The following is a 21,893-nucleotide window of genomic DNA, read 5'->3' as shown; positions in this document are numbered from 1 at the left end:
ATGTGGAAAGTTGCTAAAGAAAAATGTTTTGCTAAAGTAAATGTGCAAAGCATACTAAAAGACTGTACTGTAATTATTTTCTTAGTACTTATTTCAGCTGAAAAACTTTTAGTCTCTTATTACTCTCTTATTCAGTTATGGAGGATTGAAGACAACAAGGTGCTAGGATAAAATTGCTAGAAGTCAGGCTATTCGTAGACTTGAAATAAATCTTACCACCTGACAAGCAATAGGCATTTCTCAGCTCTAAACCCAGTGTGATAAGACAGTGTTTGTATAAAAAGCATATTGGCTCCCAAAGGGAGTTGGAAATACTTCGCTGGAGCAACGTAAAAATGTTTTCAGGACTCATACACATCTAAACTACTGACTGTGGACTAGTCAACACAACAGTTAAAAAAAAAAAAAAAAGCATTCCCCATCAAAACAATAACATTAAAATAAAATTTTAGAAAAAATTTGAAGTTACATTATCTATTATGTGCTCAGAATATTCCCTTTCTTTCCTTTCTAAGTCTTCTAGAGTCTGGTACTCTGAATTATGGGCTCCTGACATCTCAGTATTCTGGAGTCTACAGTCAAGTTGTTTCTGTAATTCTTCAAAATCCTGGGAAAAAAAGCAAGGGATTTGTTAAACAGAAAAACAGACATGATTTCTAAATTTGGGAGTGAATTTGTATGTCAGTTCTGGCTCATGGCTAAGGAAGCTGAACAAGAGCGTTCAGAAAGTTCTGTCTGTGAGTAATGCACCTTCTGCAGAAAGCAAAGAAAACTCAAAGGTATGTGGCAGCTCTGAACTACACTTAATACAAATACATATACTTCCACTAGTATGTGAGTACAATCAAGACTGTTGTCCATCTCCATTGAATTCAAGTTTTAGTAAACACTGCTCCATGAGCTTTCATAGTAATAACCCTTTGAATCTATCCACAAATATTTTTATTTTAATGCATGTGCCCCATCTTAAATGGCAGCTATGAGTGTACAAGCTGTGTTTAAAAACATATAAGTATCCAGATATGATAATCAGATAGTGTTTCCTGCAGAGTGCTAGCACACACAGATGAACACACCTGTAACGCTCATAAGGGACAAATTACAGGCTACATCATTATATGGGTTTTTTAAGTTTTTCAATCCTTTGAAACCAGGATGTTTTTTTCTGAAAGCTAATGATACCGACAAATACAAGTCTTCTGCCATTACTTAGTAGGTTGGTACTGAAATGGATGACTCTTCAGTTGCTGAAACATGCCTTACATAACAAGCATTTACTTTTAATACCACCCAATTTTGGGTATCAATGCATTAACTTGATACCCTTATGCCTTAAAGAATGTAACCAGATTTTGACAAGCTTCACAAACAATTTCATCAAAATCCCATGGATTTTTCTTACAATGCAGAATTAAAAGAGGAAAGTGCTTTCTGCAATAAATCATATAATCTTCCATCTTGCCAATGCAGTACTACAGTAAATAGTTTCCAGTGCTAATACTTTTGCTGCTTACCAATGTCTCTTTTACATGGTATTCATAACTAGCCTCATCCCTTATGGGATATCCCAACTCTACAGCTGTCACGTTTCCAAGACCTTTCTCTCCATAATATAGGACACAGGAATCCCATATTGACACTTAAACGACTGGACTATTCCAGCAATTACTGCATCTAATAAACAAGATTTAGCCTTTGTCTTGCAGCAGCTCAGTTAGGTGCATGAAGACAACGATGCTCTCAAGCCTCATTGCGGGTTAGGCTATACTGGGAAACATGCCTCATATATATACTACCTCTGTGTGTATAATTTGAAGTCATTACCAGAAGTCCATCAGTAAAAGGGATTTGCACACCAAATCTCACTTTTCATTTAGTAAATACTATCAACTTTAATACTAAACCTGAGGATTTAAGGCAGAAGAGTGTTTTTAAGGCAAAATGCATTCTGACATAAATTATAGGGTACAACTACAGAGATTCCTGATATTAATTCACAGATTGTGAGACTGCACGAACAAAATAAATCTCAACAACCAGAGCTGACAAGCAATAATCATTACTGTGAGAAAATTAAATATTGGACTAGGCTGCTCAGATGGTGGAGTCTCTTTCAGTGCAAATATTCAGGACTTGGATTGGCAGGGCACTGGATAACCTTACTTGAGGCCCTGCTTAATACAGAATGTTGGACCAGACGATCTCCAGATGTGCCTCTCAACCCAGACTTTTCTATGACTCTAATCTGGAAAACGGAAAGTGGAACTAGTAGCTCTCCTATTGTTTAGTTTTGTAAAGCCTTTTTTCCTTCTAATAATCTTAAAAATAGTACTGTGACTCCACCTGAAATGCATACTGACTGTCAATGTATGTCTTCCAGTTCAGAAGTAGCATATGAATTTTCATACACGTATATGGAAGAAAAAAGGACAATGAAGAAAATATTTTCCCTTGTTGAAAGCCTTGAGTTTCTTTCTGCTACTTTATTTCCTGCTATTTTATTATTAGTAATGATACATGGGACCAGACAAAGACCTGATAATTAGAAATTATTAAATCTGAGTGAATAAGGTTCACAATGTTCTGTTTGCCTGAATGGATTCAACTACAAAATACTTTTATCCTTAACAGATTACACACATCACTGTCCTAATCACCTCACACAGTAACAAAGAGGAAATGCATACAAGGTAATGGAGAGCATCAACTAACAAGAGAGTTTCTTTGCATTTCTTCTGAAATAGATTACAAATGACATTGCTGTTTAAAAGGAGTAGGTGAGCTAGCCTGCTGTGGCAGCTTGCACCAACAGGTGGGATTAACTCTTATTTTCTATGGTCTTAAATATTAACCAACAAAACCACTTACATTTTCCTGAATTAAAAGGATCTTCTTGAACAAATCATCAGTAATCTTCTTTTTATGATAAAAGTCTGTGAGGTGTATTTTGAGAACCTGACTAAACATCTATTTAAAAGGAAGGAAACAAAACCCAGGGTAAGTGCCTGTTCAATATTGTAAGGACATTTTTGTGATGACTTTTGTTGATTTAAATCAATCAGTGAGACTATAGTGAATCATAAGCAAAATAACAGAAACATCATCAGCAACTCTGCAGTACTTCCACTGTGAAAAATTCTCTGGCTTTGGCTTCAGTAAGATACTGGAAGATGGTGTTACATTCTAACAAGGACAAGGACATAATCTCCTATAGCCTTGTAACCAGACTGACACATTTGAAACTGTCCTTTACTGGAGAAAATGCAGATCCCTTAATATAAAGCCCATTTTTCTAAAGTTTAATGAACTCCTAAAGTGAAAGATACCAACATATTCAGTACTATGATTTCAACTGTAGTCAGCCAAATGAAGTGTCAAAAATTTTTATATACAACCCAAAAGTAACCATCTCAAGTTCTAGCTACATTCTCTTACAAAAACTACACCTATTTTCCAGTTGTGTGCTTTTTTTTTTTTTAAGATTGTAATACTAGTGTCTTCAAAAAGATGTTTTTGAACACTGGGATAATTTTTGCTTAACCTCCTCCCCTCTTGCCTCAGTTAGTGTCAGTATAAAGAGAATTCACTTCATTACTAACTGCTGCAGCTTTTTCCAACGTGAAGATAAAAATATGAGAAATTTAACAGCCACCTGCCTGTTACTCATGTACTTGAAAACAGATGATGCAGAAGTTGCCTATTTTAAACATATTAAAAAAAATCATATTTACATATTAAAAACAGTTATCGAAGCCAAGATTTCAGCTGAGAAAAATCTGGAAAATATGTTATAATTAGAGTTCAGTAGAAGAGAAAACCATAAAGCAGACGTATTTTGGATCTCACTTGCTAATGTTTTCGATAGAAGTTTGGCAAGTTTTGAACACATACCACCAAGACACCACATACTGTAACAAGGAAAAAAAAAAGAATTCAGGAAAACCCTGAAGGAAGAGGGTATGTTTCCTTTTCCTAGACCTGATGCTAAGAAAGACTGACTGAAATCAGAGAAAGCAGAGTGGAAAAGGAAGAAACTATTCTCTAGACTGAAATTTTTTTTCCCTTTTTCCCTGCTAGCAAAAATATAAAGCTATTTAAAGCTTCAGCTAAAGGTCAGTCATCTGCCTTTTGTGGTAATTTCTGGTGGGCCACAAAGTACGTTAAATGCTCATTTTCTCAGTGTTTCTGTGATTACATCACCATGTTGTTACGTTAATTTCATTTACAAATTGATGATTAACTTTGAGATCAAGTTCAACCTTCCCTAGTCAAGCTAAACTTCCTTCTGGAATCTGATCTCAAGTTCCCTTTCTCATCTACTTAGATGGGAATAACCCATCAGAAGAGAAGCTGCTTTCCAGGTTTACTTGCATGCTTCCTCCTTTGGGTTGTGTAGAAATTTTTTCAAAAAATCCCACCCCTTGAAATATTCTCAGTGCATTTAACAAATTACATCAGAAATGACCAATGTGTTTAAACAGAGGTCGGGAAAGAAGGGAAGGAGAAAACTATATACTTTATGTCCAGATTTATATTAACTGATCTAAAACTCAGTAATGGTAATGATTCTGTACTTGATCATAACTAGTCACCATAAACAATTCTCCTAACTGAGTATCCTGTGGCTTTAATTGTATACATCCATTTTTGTTTTGTTCTGTTTTTTTTTTTTCCTGTCAGCTTTGGATGCTGTGACTTGATGTAGGTAGCTATCTGTGGTTTAAATGGGTACTTCAATTCCTCTGTCCTACAAAATCATGACTATTGTACTTATCACAATGGTACTGATTCAGCTGAACTGAATTTTCAATTTTATTCAAAGAGCTTGGAGTCCTTGGAGTTGCAATGCATAAGCACTGTCCTTAAGACATAAACTCATCTATTAAATAATTTTTTCCCTCTTTTTATGAACCTCAAGTGCTCTATGTTATTCTCTGGAGTAATGTTTAAAACCAGATTTTTATATTACCTAGTCTGACCCTCTGTATTTCATAGCCCAATATATTTCATTATATTTTATCACTTTATGAAGCTCATATGTATGCAGAACAGGAGAAAAAATAAAGACAATACTGCAGAAATGCAACTCTGCTACACTACTTCCCAGCTAGCCAGTTGTTTATGTTATTTCCTAAACTGAGACTCAACTAAGATGTTCAAACCAAATAGCTATAAATAAGACATGAATGAATACCTACCACATGTTTTTCTTTTCTGAGTTCAGTATCAAGAAGCATGAGATCTTTTAAAATAAGGCTGCAAAGGCAGAGCTTAACATCAAAACTAAAACAAAGATTTAAAAAGTGTTAATATCAATCTAAGTGAAGGTTACATAAAAGGGCAACACCATATAATAGGTTCATTTAACCACTAAATTATCCTAAAGGCAGCAGTCAAGACACTTTATTTCCACATTGCCTTCTCTTTCAGATAAAATATCTCTACACAGAAGTAAGCAAAACAAATAGTGCTTTTAATAAAGTTGGAGTTTCAGTTTCCTTTATTTCCTTTAAAAAAAGGCAAGGTAAATATAGGCACGTGTGGCTACAACAAAGGGAAAACAAGGCTTTAAATTAGAACAGCTATAAGAGTGGACATTTTGAAAATATTCTTCATTGCTAGTACCTTCCCCAGTCCCCATAGTGACATAAATATGATTTTCTTTATTCTTGCTAATGAGAATACAGAGACATATGTATTCATCTAGGGGTACCTTGCCACGGTGCAGCTGAAAGAAAATCAGAGCTGACAGTCCATTTTGATTAGCTCTACCTGCTCATCAGTGGCGCATCTGACAACAGAACTGTTTTCCCACAATAAGACATGAGTAGTTCCCATTAAAATGGAGAGAACAGACCACTGGCACTTGCTGTTCTCAAGGCACCTGCTGTGTGACTTGACCTTGTACAGTGCAGAGGACTTCATCCCCAGTCGAGCATACCACTGCATGCATGAACTAAGCATACAAGCCAAAACAAAGGGATCTCCTTATCCTAACAGTGACATACCTTTTACGAGACAGCTTTTGCTGAAGTTCTGATTCCCAGAATTTCATAAAGAACAAACTGACTTCCAGTATGCAGCATGATGTATTACGTCAATCTCCCCAAACACTTTTTTAGGGTTATAAGCAGATAACCCTGTCTTGATGTGGTGAATGTATGCATTCAAGCCAGCTTTTGGTTTACACTAGACCTCTACTGATTGTCCTGAAAACCACTGGGGCGTGCTAGGAAATGACCAAACACAAGGGCAGGTTTACTGCTTACCTCTCACACGTTAGCACTTCAGGGAAGCTGGTCACCTTGAGGAAGGCTCGAGCCTGAAATCTATCATCACTTGTTGTGGAATGTATTGTTGTGGAGGAACTGCAGTCCTCTTTGTCTCCCTGGCTCAAAGATCCCAGGCTGCCTGACGTAGATGTCTCCATGACCTGATTAGGCAGAACGGCCTGCTTTGGATTCTCATGCAAAGATGGATTGGATGAGCCATCTGCCAAAGGCTACAGTCAAAGAAAATTCACAAGGTCAATTAATACAACACAGTAAGGACATAAACATCTCATCAATTTGCAGTGTTTGCTTTCAAGCAAAAATGAAACAATAGACACAGCAAAAGTGTTTCCACATAAATTAAGATTCATCATACTGACAGGTTTGTGCATTGCTTGGAAAATCATTCTTCTGTTGTGGTTATCTGCTTGGTGCCTGTTTTCTTACTGAAGGGCAGATCCTTGTGGGGTTTTTCTTATGGCTCCTTGGACAGACCCAACTTCCATTAACATTAATGGGAAGAAAAGTCTCTCGACTACAGTGAAAATTGACCAGACACCATGTAAAGCACTGCAGGTTTCAGGGGGAGCTGAAAGCAGCTGATGCCTTACAGAATAAGCCCTGAGTCAATGGACTACAAACAAAGAAAGATCCCTGTTAAGCTGACTGGCAGTAAGTTTTCTGCCATTACCTGACTCTGCAATTTACTCTGACACAGAATGATTGTCATTAATTTTTACAAGCAGAATCTAAAACCTTACCCTAAATTTCTGGTTGATGGGATAGATCACTTTTGCCTTCAATGCAAATGCCGTGACGTTACTGTTCAGAGGAGACTCACTTTCCTGTATGAAAAGAACAGAAAACCATTTGGGAACAGCACTAGATTTGACGGTTGTTCACTGTAAGTATCACATGCCTCTTTTGGTTACACAACTAAGAAATTCCTATTGGTAACTACTTATTGACTATTTCTGCTTTGGCACAAGAAGTCTTCTCATAAGACTCATTCAGAGTATAAAACCCAGAAAAGGGAACTCTGTCATTACCACTGGTCCAAAATGTTTTTACTCCTGCAAGGGAAAACAGGCAAAAGCTGGTATTCACAAGTTATTTTCATTTTGCATTTTTCTTCTCCCCTTTAGCAGCAACTAAAGATTTCACATGAGAGACTGAAATTATCTTAATAATAGAAATTACTAAAGGAAAAGCTCCACAGGTATCATCATGGCTACAAATTCTGTCTTTCAATTTAAATAATGAAACAATAGATTAAACAAAATTAGTCATAATTTTTTCCAGAAAGAACTTTTATAGTACAACGCTTACCCATAATCTAGAGAAAATACCAGTGTACTTCCAAAGAACTTCTTATAGATAATGCATTATTTTCATACAATCTGCTGTATCACGTAATCTGACTTTCTGCTCCTCCTCTTTTCTAGCCACTGCTTTATGTACTGGCACAATGGGATAATCAGCTTTGTTTTGTGAGGTTATGTATGGCTTAATAAAAGGTTGGCTATAAGCAACAGATAGAACGTTTAAGTCCAAGCTTTAGGATATTTCCTATTCTAACTTCTTTGGTTTTGTCATATGAAATGAAAGAATCTGATTTGTCAAAACACAGTTTTCTTTGCATAGATTTTTCTAGGAAATATCAAAGCACTAATAGAGTCTAAAAATAGAAATGGGAAGAGAAAAGCAAACTACGTCATTCATTAGACTCTTTTATCATTGCACATTTTTATTTCCATTTATTTCCAGAAGTCATTTTTTGATTTACTGATAAAAGTTAAAAGCACAGGGTCAGTGTGTAAAACACTTGCTCATACTGAGCAGTCCCACTGCTGCAGTACACATTCAGGGACAGAAGCCGACAGAGCTCTCGCTCTGCAATGGCTGGAGGCAGAGCAGCTCCAGTCCAAAGCTGTAAAGCCATATCACAGTGTGCTAGAACTAACACATCCTGCTTCTCAGCAGGCATGAGTAATACACAGTTATTATTAATACGGTAATTATGGTATTCTTGCAATGTGGAAGGTCTCAGAATGAAAATACCCATTTTTTCTGAAGTGCTCTAACCTAACTAAAAGTGTTTTCCATCTATGCTTCTTCATGAACTGTCAATTTGACGCTAGTAACAGCAAAAGCCTCTGGGAATTGGAACAAATGAATAGAAAAAAAAAAAACAAAAAAAAACTTCAGTGGTTAGACAAATAGGTGGGAGAAAGTCCCTCCAAATAACAAGGTTATTTCTTAGTGTGTTATAAATGAGCTAACGTGTTTGGGAAATGGATATAGCTGTGAATGATCACTTTTAAAAAACCATGTTCCCATTTCAAAAGGACTGGTAATATGCATAAAGTGATATCACTGCATAAATTCTCCCACAGGATTTACACTCCAAAAGAGAATCTAATCCATGCTTACTTGTTATGCTGTACTTTAACTCAAGCAAAATGACCAACCATGCTTTGTCACCATTCCTGATCGCAAAACTGAAATGAAGATTAATTACCTGTCAGGATTTAAACCAACAGTAAAATGTTTACAATAACGTCTATCTTCTCCTTGTCTTGAAACCAGTTCTCATTACAAACTAAGCACCAGACTGGCTGGCTTTAACCGACACTTTCTGCATGTATTTAATTTATGGATGATAGACTGAATGAGTTAGCTGAACTGCACATTGTTTTAAATGTACTGTTTAACTCACAACCTTTAGCTTCACCAAGAGTAGTCAAATCAACTTTGGGTGAAAGGCAGTGATCTAACAACTGCATGGTATAGCTGGTTCTCAAGTTATTTTGAGATTATCATCAAAAAAAAGTTATCTGAGTTTTTGATTGAGGGTGGGTTAAGTTTATACCTTCTCCTACTTTTCTTTCCAAATTGTTTCCCTAATTGTCCTTGAATCCGAGCTCACCACAGTGGTGTTTTAGTACTTGTGGTCATTTGAACTCTGCACTGTATCTTCAGCTGGCACCCGATGGGAGAACTTCCTATATGAGAAAACCACTGAAGATGCTGCTGTTCGCAAACATAATCATTTTTCTTCATTTATTCTTTCTCCCTCTGTGGATCTACTCAGTCCAACTGAGAGTTGCGAGCTCTGAAGAGGCTCTAGAAAAAAAATATTTGTCCCAGGTTGGACCTGATGAGGGAATTCTGTTACTGTCAAAATTTTTCTAATAAATCTCCTTCTCCAGGAAAGAATCCACTATGAACTATCAGCACTGATTTCAGCACTTCAGAACTTTTTCTTATGTCAATGGTGTTAACTTTTCCTATCAGCCTTTTGAAATTAAGGACAATGTAGAGACAAAACCAAAGAAGCCCCCGAACAAAAAGAACTCAGGGTCTTGATTAAAATATCCAAAAAGAGTCCCCCAAGGGAAATGGAATTCATAAGGGGAATTAATGCCTGAAATGGTTGCATTCATAAGCAGCCATCAACCCCCACTTGCCTTCTTATGCTTTTTCTGAACACTTTTCAAGGGCTCAATTCCAAACAATAAAATTAAGACTGTTTGGACCAGGCCCTGAACATGCTCATTGCTACATGCAGCTAAATGGATGTCCAACAACAACAGCAGAGCTTTACCTCCAGCACCATTTCCTCTTTTGATGTATAGGGTTCTGCTTTACTTTTCGTGAGCGTGTGCTCTTTTTCATCGGAGTTGAAGCTTTCCAGAAGTCTCTGGGAATCATCCTTCTGAAATTCCGAGAGAAAGCAGATGAAATATAACACTGAGATCATGCAGATTCACTGGAAACCTCTTTGACAGCAGCCTGGATACATTCATGTCTCCATCCTGAAAATTATTTCAGTATTAATTGAAAATTTTGGAAAAATACAATCTGAAAACGAATGAGAATTTTACATATTCAGGAAGGAATAATTAAAATTAATGAACTTTATGAATTTGATTTTTCAGTCCAGAAGTAGAATTTTAATCTGAAAAGTTCTAAGAGGCTGTAAACTTGTCAAATCAATCCATCTGCTCTCAAACCATCTTACTACAAACTATGGAGTTGAGCTCACGGTTCGAGTTCAAACTTCTCAATTAAAGCAAGTTAACTAAAGTTGTCTGTAATTTCCTGCAACGAAGAGAATGCCATGTATTTTTGCTCCCCTGCTATGAGAAAAACTTCCTAAATGAAGTTTTATGTGTGGGAAAGTTCCTGCCAGGAAGAAATAATCATCAGAAAACGCTCACCATCTTCCGTCCCCAAAAGCAGCCCATACCGTTGGCCTTTACTTCCCTAACAAACACAGAGATGCTGGTACAGACACAGACTGTGTGGGAGTAAAACCTCCTGCTGCACACACTCTTCCCTGTGCACTAGATAGACCAAAAAATAATGCTAATGTTGGTCAATGCATCCAAACACAGCATTGCAAGGAATTTTTTTAGTGAAGGAAAAGATGGCAGCCACCCTACCTTGACTAGTTTTTAAATTATTCTTCAGGTTTTCAATCCACTGACTGCTTTTTGATGTAGTCTAACGATATGGCTGCAGCCACTATGCATGTAATTGTCTTATGGAAAGATTCTTCTTTAATTATTTGGCCACTTGGTACATAAAGTAGTCCATTTTCCCAGAATATAGAGAATTGCCCAGCCTTTGAATAAATTTCATTCCTTTTGACTTGCCTCTGTCACCTTTTTGGAACTTAAATGCTCAATAATACAGATCATATTCTTGGGTTAGCCTCTAAGATGTGGTGAATTGCAGATGCTGGTTCCTAAAAATCTACTTATGACAAAAGAACAGCTACAAGTCTCCCTCAGCCATCTTGTCACTTATTTGTCCCAAACCAGAAGTTCACAAAATTTAGGTTGAGTGACTGGGACTTGTGGAAGTAGTCACACTGCGTTCACCACTGTACCTCACACCATAGCCACTCCAAAAGAAGAATTTGCTTTTCTCAACTTGTTTCTCCAATTGTTCATATTCATCCAGTATTCATTTTCACTCCTTTATATCTCCAACACTATCATTTTAAAATTATTTGAATTTTTCCAGGATTCATTTCTTTCCTGCTAATATTTCTGATCTCATTGCCTTTCTCTCCATTCGTTTTTGCCTTTTGTTATTTTTGCAACTGAAGTGCTACTGACCTCCCCTTTTAGAGCATAAAGAAGTTGAATAAAACTAAGTCTAACTGTAATTACTGCAATGCTTCACCAAGCTAATCTACCAGAATACCGTAACGAGACAAGCTCCAACCCAAAGGGCCACAGGAGCCTCCAGGCAATGCCATACTCTAACAAGAGAATACTATCGATAGAAATGTATTACAGTACACTATATGGTCTGAAGTTACCATAGTAAAGGTTTCTTCTTAAAAGTATCCCAGTGTGTCCTATGCACAGATCATCAAACCAATAAGGCACTTAACTGCATGCATCCGAGTCCCACAGATTCAGGCTAAGATCTATAGAATAGTGATTAATTGGGGCTGAGTGACAAACACCGGTAGCTTATCATGGTGCCTACGGCTGCATCAGACTCCAGGTACTTGCCCTGCTGCTGTTGCAAGGATAACTCAGCTGCTTGGGAAGGAACATGGCATACTTATGTAAACTATCCCTGCTTTTACTTTGGATACAGAAGGCTGTAATACATGCAGTTCAGTACCTGCTATGCACACAATAGGCTTGCTCCATAGCATCAGTGGGGCAGACAGTATGAAGAAGGAACAGGCACAGACCGCCTAAGGTAGCCCTGTTCGATTTGGGAAATCAGACCCATAGGATAAGACCTGCCCACCCTGCAATGTGCTCTATATGCGCCAGCAGGCAGTTTATTTTTCTTTCAAAATAAACAACTCTTTCACAGCAGCAGCATTGATTTTAATGGCATTTAAGCACCTAAATGCATCTGAAGATCTGGGCCAGAGAGAACTGACAGCTTCTATTCCCTATTGACATAAATGACATAAAGGATAAAATTGTACGTGGCTATATTTGAGTTGGTAGTGGCAGTACAATAAAGATACCACCTATTAAGGCAGGGAAAATGAGCAGCTGAATCAGAGAGGCTTGCACTCGCACAGGATGCATTGATCCAGCATTTGAAGTGCCTCCATTACTAAGCTAAAGCATGGCTTCAAACAGAGTTTCAAACCTCCTACTTAAAAGCAGTTGGGAGCAAGAGGATTCTTCTCTTATGTCATGTTTAACGACGATCAACGCTAGCAGATACACCCACGCAGCAGAGCTGTTATAGCTGAAAAAAGGTGCGTATGAAAACCAAGCCAAACCAGACCCCCCACTGCAGGCTGGCAGAATGCTCCGCAGGGCTCCAAATTTCCCAGCTGCGCCAGCACCAAGCATTGCTACATCCAGTCAATCCAGCTTGACTTGGGACTGAATGCGATGGGAGAAGGAAGTAGAAGTCAATAACAATTCTCAGAAAATATATCTGCCTGGTAGTGGGTATGTGCTACCTCTGCAGTCCTCGAGTCCAAACACTTTACGTAATCAAGAGATATGAACTATCCATCAGTGTCCTTAAAACAGCAAGGCAGATAGGTTATTAACAAAATCACACGCTTTAGAAAACCCTGTTAGTTTTGCATCAAGCAAACTCTCAGATGTGTTCTGCCTCCTTTATTTCTCAGGTATGTATGTGCAAAGTTATTGCTGTGGGTTAGTACCAATACTCTGCTTGGGCCATTTGTAAAATGAACTTTGGAAAAGTTCATAAAACGCTTTGGAAATCGGATTGCCCTTACTGGTTTAGGATGGAAATTGGTGTTTATTTTCAATTATCTCACGATGTTTCTGCAAGCCGGGTACATCTTCCATTATCCCCCAAAAGCAACGCAGCCTCGCACAAGAAGCGACGGCTGCGAGAGGCAACTGGTGGGCCACCTGTGTTAAAGATGCAGGCCAGCAGGACAATACTCAGAACACGTAAAAACTCACACCGGCCTCTTTTTGGAGTCAGCCCGTTTGTTTCAGTAAATTTTTAAACGAAGAAAGCAGAAAAGTCCTTTCCAGCAGAGCTGTGTCAGGAATTACAGGGCTCCCCACCTGCCACCGAGCTTCCCCCCCCCACGTCCGCGGAGTACAGGCCGCCTGCCGCGCCGCCCGCCACAAGCCCCCAGGGCCGGCCCGGGGCTCCCGGCCCAGCTCGGGCAGCCCCGGCTCTCCCACGCCGCGGGCAGAGCCGAGCCGAGCCGGCGGCACCTCCCGGGTCCGCCGCCCCTCACAAACCAGCCCTGACCCCTCCGGGCTGTCCACCCCGAGGCAGGCCCGAGCTTCCCCGCGGCGGAAGGCCGGCTGCCAGCCCTCCGCCCGCCGGCCCCGCGTACCTCTCCCCGCCGGCGCGGCCCGAGCGCGCAGCGGCAGAGCAGGGCGGCGGCGGCGGCGCCCAGCAGCAGCCCCAGCAGGACAGCGGGGGCCAGCAGGGCGGGCAGCGCCTGCAGCGAGCGGGCCCAGAACTGCAGACCCACCGCCCGCAGGCAGCCCGCGGCCGCCGCCATCGGGCCCGGCCCGGCCCGGCCCGCGGAGAAGAGAGGAGAAGCGAGGGGAAGTGAAGGGAGGTCCCGCCGCTCGGGGACCCTCCAACGCCCGCCCCCCGCCCTCGCCGCGGTGGGAGGAGACCGATGGCGGATGGATGCGGCGGCTGAGGCCCGGCCTGGCTCGGGGGCAGCGCCTGGAAAGTCTCCGCGGCGTCCTGCGCGCCCGCGGAGGGGCCGCCCGCCGCCATGCGGCGGCTGCTGGCCGGCCTGCTGCTGGCGCTGCTCCCCGCCGGGTCCTCCGCGCTCGCCCAGCCCCTCGGAGCGGCCACCTGGCGCGCCCGGGCCGGGGGCCGTCCCCCGCCGAGCCCCGCGGAGGGGGCCGGGGCGCCGGGCCCGCCCCGGGAGCCCTGCGGTCGGACGGCGGCTGGGGTAAGGCGGGGCGCCCGCGGGGCGCTGCGCGGGCGGCGGGTCAGCCCCCTCAGCCGGGCGGATCCGTGGGCCCGGGGCGGCTGGTGGCGGGCGAAGGAGAGGCCCTGACTGAGGGCGCGGCGAGCCCCCGCGGCGGGGTTTGCCGGAGGAGCGGTGGCCCGGCAGAGCTGCGGGGGCTTCCCGGGCACTTGGGCTGGGGGCGGCGGCCCGAAAAGCTGCCGAGGGTCGGCGCGGTGGGGCCGCTGCGGCGTGCCGCATGCCGACAGTGGCTCCGCTTGGCTGTTGGTCCTCGGCGGAGGCGTTTGGTGCTTTTTTGTCTGGTCACAGCACCCAGGCCCGCTGGAGTCAGCCTGCAGTTGGGAATGTCACCAGCGGTTTGGGATACAGCTTTTGTTTTTCATTCTTTATCAGGCTGTCTCACAGTGTGGCAACGTAGTTTTCTTTTGCCCACGTGGAGAATACCTGGAACTGCGGTGGGGGATAGAGCTGGTTATGGACCATTAGTTTGTGGTGGGATGACAAGAAAGCTAATCATCATGAAACAGTATTGCAGGAAAATGAAAAAAAAAACCCACAACCCACCTTATTTTTCCACCAGAAAAATAAATTAATGTAAAACTTGGGAAAAGGTCTGCTGGCAATATTACTGCATTAAATTAATTACTTTTGAAGCATGATGGGAATGCTGGCCCGTAGAATTGGCACTATTTGCTGATGCAGAGCCCCTATTCATGCCCTCTGGTATTATGGACGCACTTTAGCAGAGTGGAAGAATTGTGCTGAATATCCAGACTGTATTTTCCAGTGCAGACTACTGAGAACTGAATGTCAGGTAAAGCAGAAGAAAAAACAAGGAGTGCTGTAATGTCATTTGTAGTTGATGCACGTGGACACACAAACATAGATTTTTGTGCGTGAGCTGTTGTAAAACCACAAATGAATGAATGCCTGGAGCCTGTGGAAATCCAGAGCCGTTTATGCACTAATTTCCTAGGAATTAGGAAATAGCTTGTTAGCTAGCAAGCCACATTTTCTGCATACCTTTATGCATGCTTATAGACCGCTGTCTGTCTGCTTTTGTTACAGTCTCATTTACAAAGGAACTGTTGACATTTAACATTCACATTCATATATATGCTGATATAATGCATAAGCATAATTTGGGGGATTTATAGACAAGATTTATTTTAACATTTAACATAATAGACCATCGTATTGGTGGTTTATAAAAATATAAAAAAAAATATAAAAATACAATATAAAATATAAAAATATAAAATCAGTGTTTCACACTGGTGTCATTACGTCCATTTAGTGTACTGGTACACATTTCCTTAATGCAGATAAGGCTCTAGACTGCTCTAGACATATCTGGCAAAGGTTAATTCCCTTTTAACGTGTGATTTCTATTGCTGCATATGCATATGCATGTATAGAAATAAGTACATATATATCTCTATCCACCAGCCAATTTTTTGTTTAAGTTTGCCACTGGAGTTTCCTGTTCTTATCTTTCTGTGTTATTGAGATGCTTGGCTTCTCAAAATTCAGGGTCATGTTGTTTAACTAATGAGAAGAAATTAACAATGCCATTAAATAACTTTGGCATAACAAGAATTCTGGAGAGCAGGGAGAGCTGTATAGCAAGGTATTGGGAGATGTGCAAATAGCCCCTAGTGAAGAGCTCAGTGCCTGGGGTCTCCCAGAGCTGTGTCCCGGGGCTGCTCAGCGTGCTGCATGTTCCCACTTGTGTCCGTTTCTCTGTCCTTTCTCCTCCACAAGAGCTGCCTCCAATCCCATATATACTTGTTTTCCAGAGCAGCGTCCACTTCAAACCCAGGGCTCCTGGTGCATCCAAATTTGTGAGATGTCTTGCATTTTCTGTTTTTTTGAGCGCAAGTGCCCTATCTGAAGTGAGAACTATTTTTACACAAGGTTGAAGTTACAGCTCTAGCAATAATTGAAGTGATGGCTTCCCCGAGCAGCCAAAGAAGAAAATTGCCCCTAACTTGCTCTAGTGTAACAGTGGTGTTGATATAAGCCAGTACTTAACATTACTGACATGCAGTGCTTGGGAGCAAACAGAAACAGCAAGTGCGGGTCATGTCACTCAGTGGTCTTAGAAGATCGCTATTAATCAGCCAATGTTCCTAACTCTGTATTATCTCCTGCAAGGAAGCATTTTTATTAAATGAAAACTTGCTTGTATGACTACTACATCTTGATCAAAACGCTTTAAGGCATTAACAATCCTTAAAAACACTGGGGTTTTTTACTGACGTTTTAGAGCTGTGATTTTTGTAGCAATCTCTGCGGTCTGGGCACAGGTGGGAGGCTGTCACAGATTGCCTTGTAAGCTGCAGTTTTTAGCCTGTGGTCCCTTTGAAAGGGTCCATGTAATGCTCCAAAGGAAAAATGAGCGTAACGTCAGTAGACTTGATCATCCAATATGGACACATTCCTGCTGACTCCTGGGGATTGGATTTTCCTGTGTCCTCAAATTTGCCTTTGAAAATGGCAAAGAAAAATTATTTCGTAAGATCAAATTAATAGCAAACCCTTCTGCTCCACTATTGCACAGGGGCTCACCCTGATAATATGAAGTGTAAGTACAGTTTGAGCCCCAAGTGTGCATAGCCATACTGAGAGACAGCAGAGCCTCACACTGCTTAACAAGCTGTGGGAGACCTCTAGAGCCGTGTTGTGTCTCTTCTGGTAATTTTGGGAAACTCGAGGCTTTGTGGAACAGGGTTCTTTCTAATTCTGAAGCATAAATTCAGCGTAAGAGTTCAACATGAAAACAGTTCTTTTTTATAATTGCTCTCTTCTGTGTTAACTTTAGGTTATTGAAGATAATCTGTTTCTTCAAAAAGAGATGGGATGTCTGGGCATGACAGGTATGTAACTGTCTTCTCTCTCTTTTCAGTGCTGTGGGAGTCCCAGGACTCCCAGGGCATGGGTGTGAAGGTGGGCAGGGGACTGGAGCTGTGCCCTGGTGACCCATTATCATCAGTAGGACTCTTGATCCTGGGCTGCAGGGGAGTGTTTGCTCAGAAGTTAGGAACGAGGGTGCTCTAGGCTCCCTAAACAGCTCATCTGGAATGGAGCCCCTGTGAGAAGACCTTAGTTCGTATCCTGCTCTGAATCATTTTCAGGAGGAGCTCTTCTTCCTCATTAAGTGTAATGATGTAGGGGAGCACCCTCTGATGCCTAGCGTTCCCAGTGTTGTGGAAAACCCATATTACTTACACCTGATTGAGACCTTGTTCCTTTCCAGAGGCTAACTTAACCTGTTAACTTTACTAACAGCTTGCATTTACTGACACTCTTGCAATACCTACTCTTGAAGCTATTTTCAAAGACCTCTGCAATTACAATAACTGGTATACTTTGTCCTGGACCAAGTTGTTAAAGACTCATAGACGTAGAGCGTCTGGAAGTGTTGCTGGGATGCTAATACTCTTTACAGCGGGTATCAAGTATACTTGTCACTGCTTTCAGATACACCAAGTATATCCAGTGGTAGTTGCCTAATCTGATCGAAATAGAGTACCCCGATACTTAGAGAAGTCCCTTACAGCTTGGAGGAGCTGCATCTGAGGGCTGACTGCCACAAGGCTCTCTGTGTACATTTGAACAAACCACTTAGTTTTTCTGAGTCTCTGGTCTTAATTTTCTTCATATGTGTATAATAAATAGTGTGCTACCTCACCTAAGTGTAGTGGAGATGAGTATCCTGAAAGGTTATGACATCCTCATACAGCGCATTAACAGGGGCAATGCAATGCCTGAAATAGACCCCGTCATGGCTGCGGTTCCCCAAGAGATTATTTCGTGACATGCATTTGCCAAGAAATTACACACTCTGAAGCAGTCATCTAGTGAGATGCCTCTTAATTTCTTTGCCCTGTGGCTTGGCTAATTCACAAATGAGTTTATTAATTTAAATACGAAAGCAAATAATTCAGATTTGCTGAGCTTCCTTTTTTTTTTCCTGTATTTATTCAATGTCATCTTTGCTGCTCACATCTTGCTTTCTGATGGGTTGCAAATTATTAAAGTACCATCCACTGAGAGAGGAAATGCATGTGGTTTTGTAGTTCGGAAGAACCTTCTGGCGTTAAAGAAAAAGTGGTGCAATTGGAGGATTTTGACATGCAATATCTTTTTGTTAGTTGTTAAAAATAGTGTGGCCAGCAGGACTGAGGATGTGATTGTCCCTTTGAACTTGGCACTGGTGAGACAACACCGTGAATACTGTGTTCAGTTTTGGGTGCCTCACTAGAGAAAGACATTGAGGTGCTGGAGCGCATCCAAAGAAGAGCGACGAAGCTGGTGAAGGGCCTGGAGCACAAGTCTTCTGAGGAGCGGCTGAGGGAACTGGGGTTGTTTAGCCTGGAGAAAAGGAGGCTGAGGGGAGACCTTATTGCTCTCTACAACTACCTGAAAGGGGTTTGTAGCAAGATGGGTGTCAGTCTCTTTTCCCAAGTAACAAGCAATAGGACCAGAGGAAACAGCCTCAAGTTGCGCCAGGGGAGATTTGGATTAGATATTAGGAAAAATTTCTTCACTGAAAGGGTTGTCACGCACTGAAACAGGCTGCCCAGGGAAATGGTTGAGTCACCATCCCTGGAGGTATTTAAAAGAGGTGTAGACTTGGCACTTAGGGACATGGTTTAGTGGTGGACTTGGCAGTGTTAGGTTAATGGTTGGACTCAATGATCTTAGAGGTCTTTTCCAACCTACATGATTCTATGATTCTCCGAAACTGCCATTTTGTTAGTAGGTAAATATACATGTTAAATGAGGGGCTGCTGAATTGTATGCTTGATTTTATAACTGAGAATTGTCCATTCTAATAAACAAGAATTTTAAACATATTTAAAGCTAGGTTTTTAGTGGTTTGCTTAATCAAGTTACTAGACTTTATTTCTTACTGAAGAATTTCTTAATGAAAGCAGCGAGATGGGAACTTCTGCGTAAAACCTTTGTCATTGAAAATGGCAGTGTGCTGAAGTGAAACAGTTTGTGGCAGCGCACTGATCTCAGGGTTTCTGTTGGAAGCTTTTTGGGGTTGGTTCTGGGTAAGATGAGAAATGGCAATTCCGGAATAGCCCTGTGATTGGGGAACACAATGGCTTTTTGAGAGTTATGTTCGAGTCTGTTCTGACTTATTAAAACAGGCCTGGAAAGTAGATTTGTTTTGTCTTGTTGATGCCCATAGTTTCTTTGACTTAGTAACAAGAAAAGCTAACGGCAATGTTCAAAACTGAAATACAGTAAATTACTACCTTTGCCTGTTCATTGTTGTGTGTAATTGAAAGGACTTCAAATTGGATCTTGTGTCCTGAATGGTTTTCAGGACAGGGAATAGTTCAGAACAACAACAACAAAAATACAGTAAGCAAGTATATTTAACTCTTCTCTTCCCCACTGAAATAATGCAAGGCTATTCAAAGCTTTGCTGGTTAATTCTGGGGGAAAGCAAATCAGACTGCAGATGTGGGACTTGAAATACGCAGCCCTCGAGAGCTAAAAATTAGGATGACGGTCTTAGTTAAATCGCTTTTTTTTCCTTTCAGTGTCAGGTAATTTTTAATTCTGAACTTGACATTTCACAAACTTGTCAGTCTTCACTTTCCTACAGTAATTTGGCAGGTTAGGATGTGTTGTAAAGGTATGGGAGCCTTAAGGACATACTGGAGTCTTTGCTGCAAACCTATTTTAACACTATTTTAATTTTGTATCATCCTGTTTAATTGCCATGGCCAAGAATAACCTTCACCTTAACTTCTATCAAGCACAAGTAAGGCAATATAGTGTTATACCTACCCTTCTAATGGTAGTCCATCTGTGCCACTAACATATTCAGGACTCAGCCTGTTTAGTCCAGTGGTAAAGGCTTGTGCTTTAGCACTGAAGGTCCCTGTCGTTACAGAAAACTAATATCTTAGCAAAGGACAGTATGCTGAGCACAAAGAGAGGACAAGAAAGAAATGGAAGGTTTTTTTTCTTAGATACCCATCCTTCCACCCCCAGCCCACATGAACACGGACCCACTGTTGCCACAGTCTCCACGTGATAGGTGCGTTTTGTACCAGGTCGGATCCTCTGTATTTGCACACCCTGAGCAGCAAGCGAATGCAGTGAGAACTGGGAGTGGGGAGCTCTCCTTTCTCAGTGTATTGTGTGTGCCTTGAGTGTGGCTGCTGGAGGTCCAAAAGAGCAAAAGATCACCACCCAAAGCAATAGCGCACAAAGCTGAGGAGTGGTGAATGACTACCTGGGGAGAATAGCAAAGAAAATTGAACAGTATTAAATAGCTGAGACTGTTCTGATCAACTGTGCATTTGTCATTTAATATTGTTGTGGCACTGCGCATACGTGGGACTGAGTGAATGCTATAGTAACGTGAGTGGTAAAATGTTACACCAATCTTCGAGCTGTTTCAGCTATATTAGTATTTATTTTCATGTTTTCATTTTGTAACTCAATACAAAGTCGACCTACCAGCACTGGTAATTAGCTAGGAATAGGCAGTTTAAGACAGGGTTCTGGCATATCTGTTTATATTGGGTTTATGGAGGATTAAATCATGGGAAAACATTTCCGTAACTTGCTAATTAAAAGTAAGATAACATATTTAACAACTTGATAATACATTGTAAAAATGTGGAAGGTTTAAGGAAAACAAAACAAACAAAATTTCCTCTTAAAGATCGTGATATTGTCTCACATCTCAAAACAAAGTGAAATTACAGCCTTTCTTTGATGAACTGCTTCACTTGGCATCTTTGGACATGTTTGCAGGAAAGCCCCAGATTAAGCCTCATGCTCTGCTAGTTTGCTTACTGGGAAATGTTTTGGCCTGAGGCATTGTACTCCGGGAGTGCCTGGTGGGAGCCTGGGAAGCCCAGATGAGAGGGGGCTGTTTGGGCTGTGTAGAAAGCTGAAACTGTTCCCCTGCTTTGCAGTTTCCCTTTTGAAAAGGAGTGAGAATAGTTTCCATTTAGAAACTAATGGAAGTGAAGACCATGGAGCTCTGATAATGGCTTTTCTGAAAACAACTAGAAAAATGGCAAAGATTGAAGCTGTAAGAAGAAAAGAGAGTGGAAGGAACAAGGAGACTGCAGTCAGTGTCAGAATTGGGATGCATTTCTGAAGGGGCACTGACAATGGGGTGCTTGCACTTCTGAGCAGCAGAGTATCCAAAAGAAAACTCGATGCTTGTTAGTGAAAGGCCTCAGGAGTCAAGTATTAGTATTTTCCAACCTCAGATGAATCTATTTGTTAAAAAAAAAAAACCAATTTCAGAACAAAAATCTAGAATAGATGTGAAAACCACAGAATGTGTTATGCCTATACCATCCTTTCTCAGATATTCAGCATCCAGCTTTTCAAGCAATCATCAGCTATCTACAATCCATCTAGGACCTTATCTGAAAAGAGGCAGCAGGTGAATTGATAAATACAATTATGTTGTCTTGATATTAAGAGTATGCAGCAAGTTACGTGGAAGAGCAGTTATGTTCTTCTAGGTCAGCTGGACTGAAGTGTGTAATGTTCTTGTGACAGTTAAATATATGTGGATCAGGAAAAAGTTATTTAACTGACAGTTGATACTACAAAAAATAATGAGATAGAAAAGTGCTGCTTTACTCGCAAGGGAAACCAGCGTATTATACAACAGCCTATATTGTTAAAAATTAGTA

The 21,893-nt window shown here is 41.1% G+C and overlaps 2 protein-coding genes across 6 annotated transcripts in view; one reads left to right on the top strand and one right to left on the bottom strand.

The window, feature by feature from the left end:
• The window catches only part of EVC (EvC ciliary complex subunit 1), a 56,560-nt gene extending 42,560 nt beyond the window's left edge, over nucleotides 1–14,000 (bottom strand). Inside the window, 8 exon segments of the mRNA XM_052780505.1 lie at nucleotides 470–607; nucleotides 2,869–2,967; nucleotides 5,199–5,283; nucleotides 6,270–6,502; nucleotides 7,034–7,117; nucleotides 9,880–9,990; nucleotides 13,603–13,832; nucleotides 13,835–14,000. Of these exon segments, the coding sequence (XP_052636465.1) occupies nucleotides 470–607; nucleotides 2,869–2,967; nucleotides 5,199–5,283; nucleotides 6,270–6,502; nucleotides 7,034–7,117; nucleotides 9,880–9,990; nucleotides 13,603–13,832; nucleotides 13,835–14,000 (1,146 nt within the window).
• EVC2 (EvC ciliary complex subunit 2) overlaps nucleotides 13,999–21,893 on the top strand; it is a 79,495-nt gene continuing 71,600 nt past the window's right edge. For all 5 annotated transcript variants that reach the window (XM_052780504.1, XM_052780503.1, XM_052780501.1 and 2 more), the window contains exons 1-2: nucleotides 13,999–14,181; nucleotides 17,024–17,078. In XM_052780504.1, coding sequence (XP_052636464.1) covers nucleotides 13,999–14,181; nucleotides 17,024–17,078 — 238 coding nt within the window. The remainder of the gene's footprint in view (nucleotides 14,182–17,023; nucleotides 17,079–21,893) is intronic.

This window comes from Harpia harpyja, chromosome 2, assembly GCF_026419915.1.
Source record: "Harpia harpyja isolate bHarHar1 chromosome 2, bHarHar1 primary haplotype, whole genome shotgun sequence".
Taxonomy (NCBI): Eukaryota; Metazoa; Chordata; class Aves; order Accipitriformes; family Accipitridae; genus Harpia; species Harpia harpyja.
Note: the sequence above shows the minus strand (reverse complement) of the source record. Positions and strands in the feature narration are given on the sequence as shown.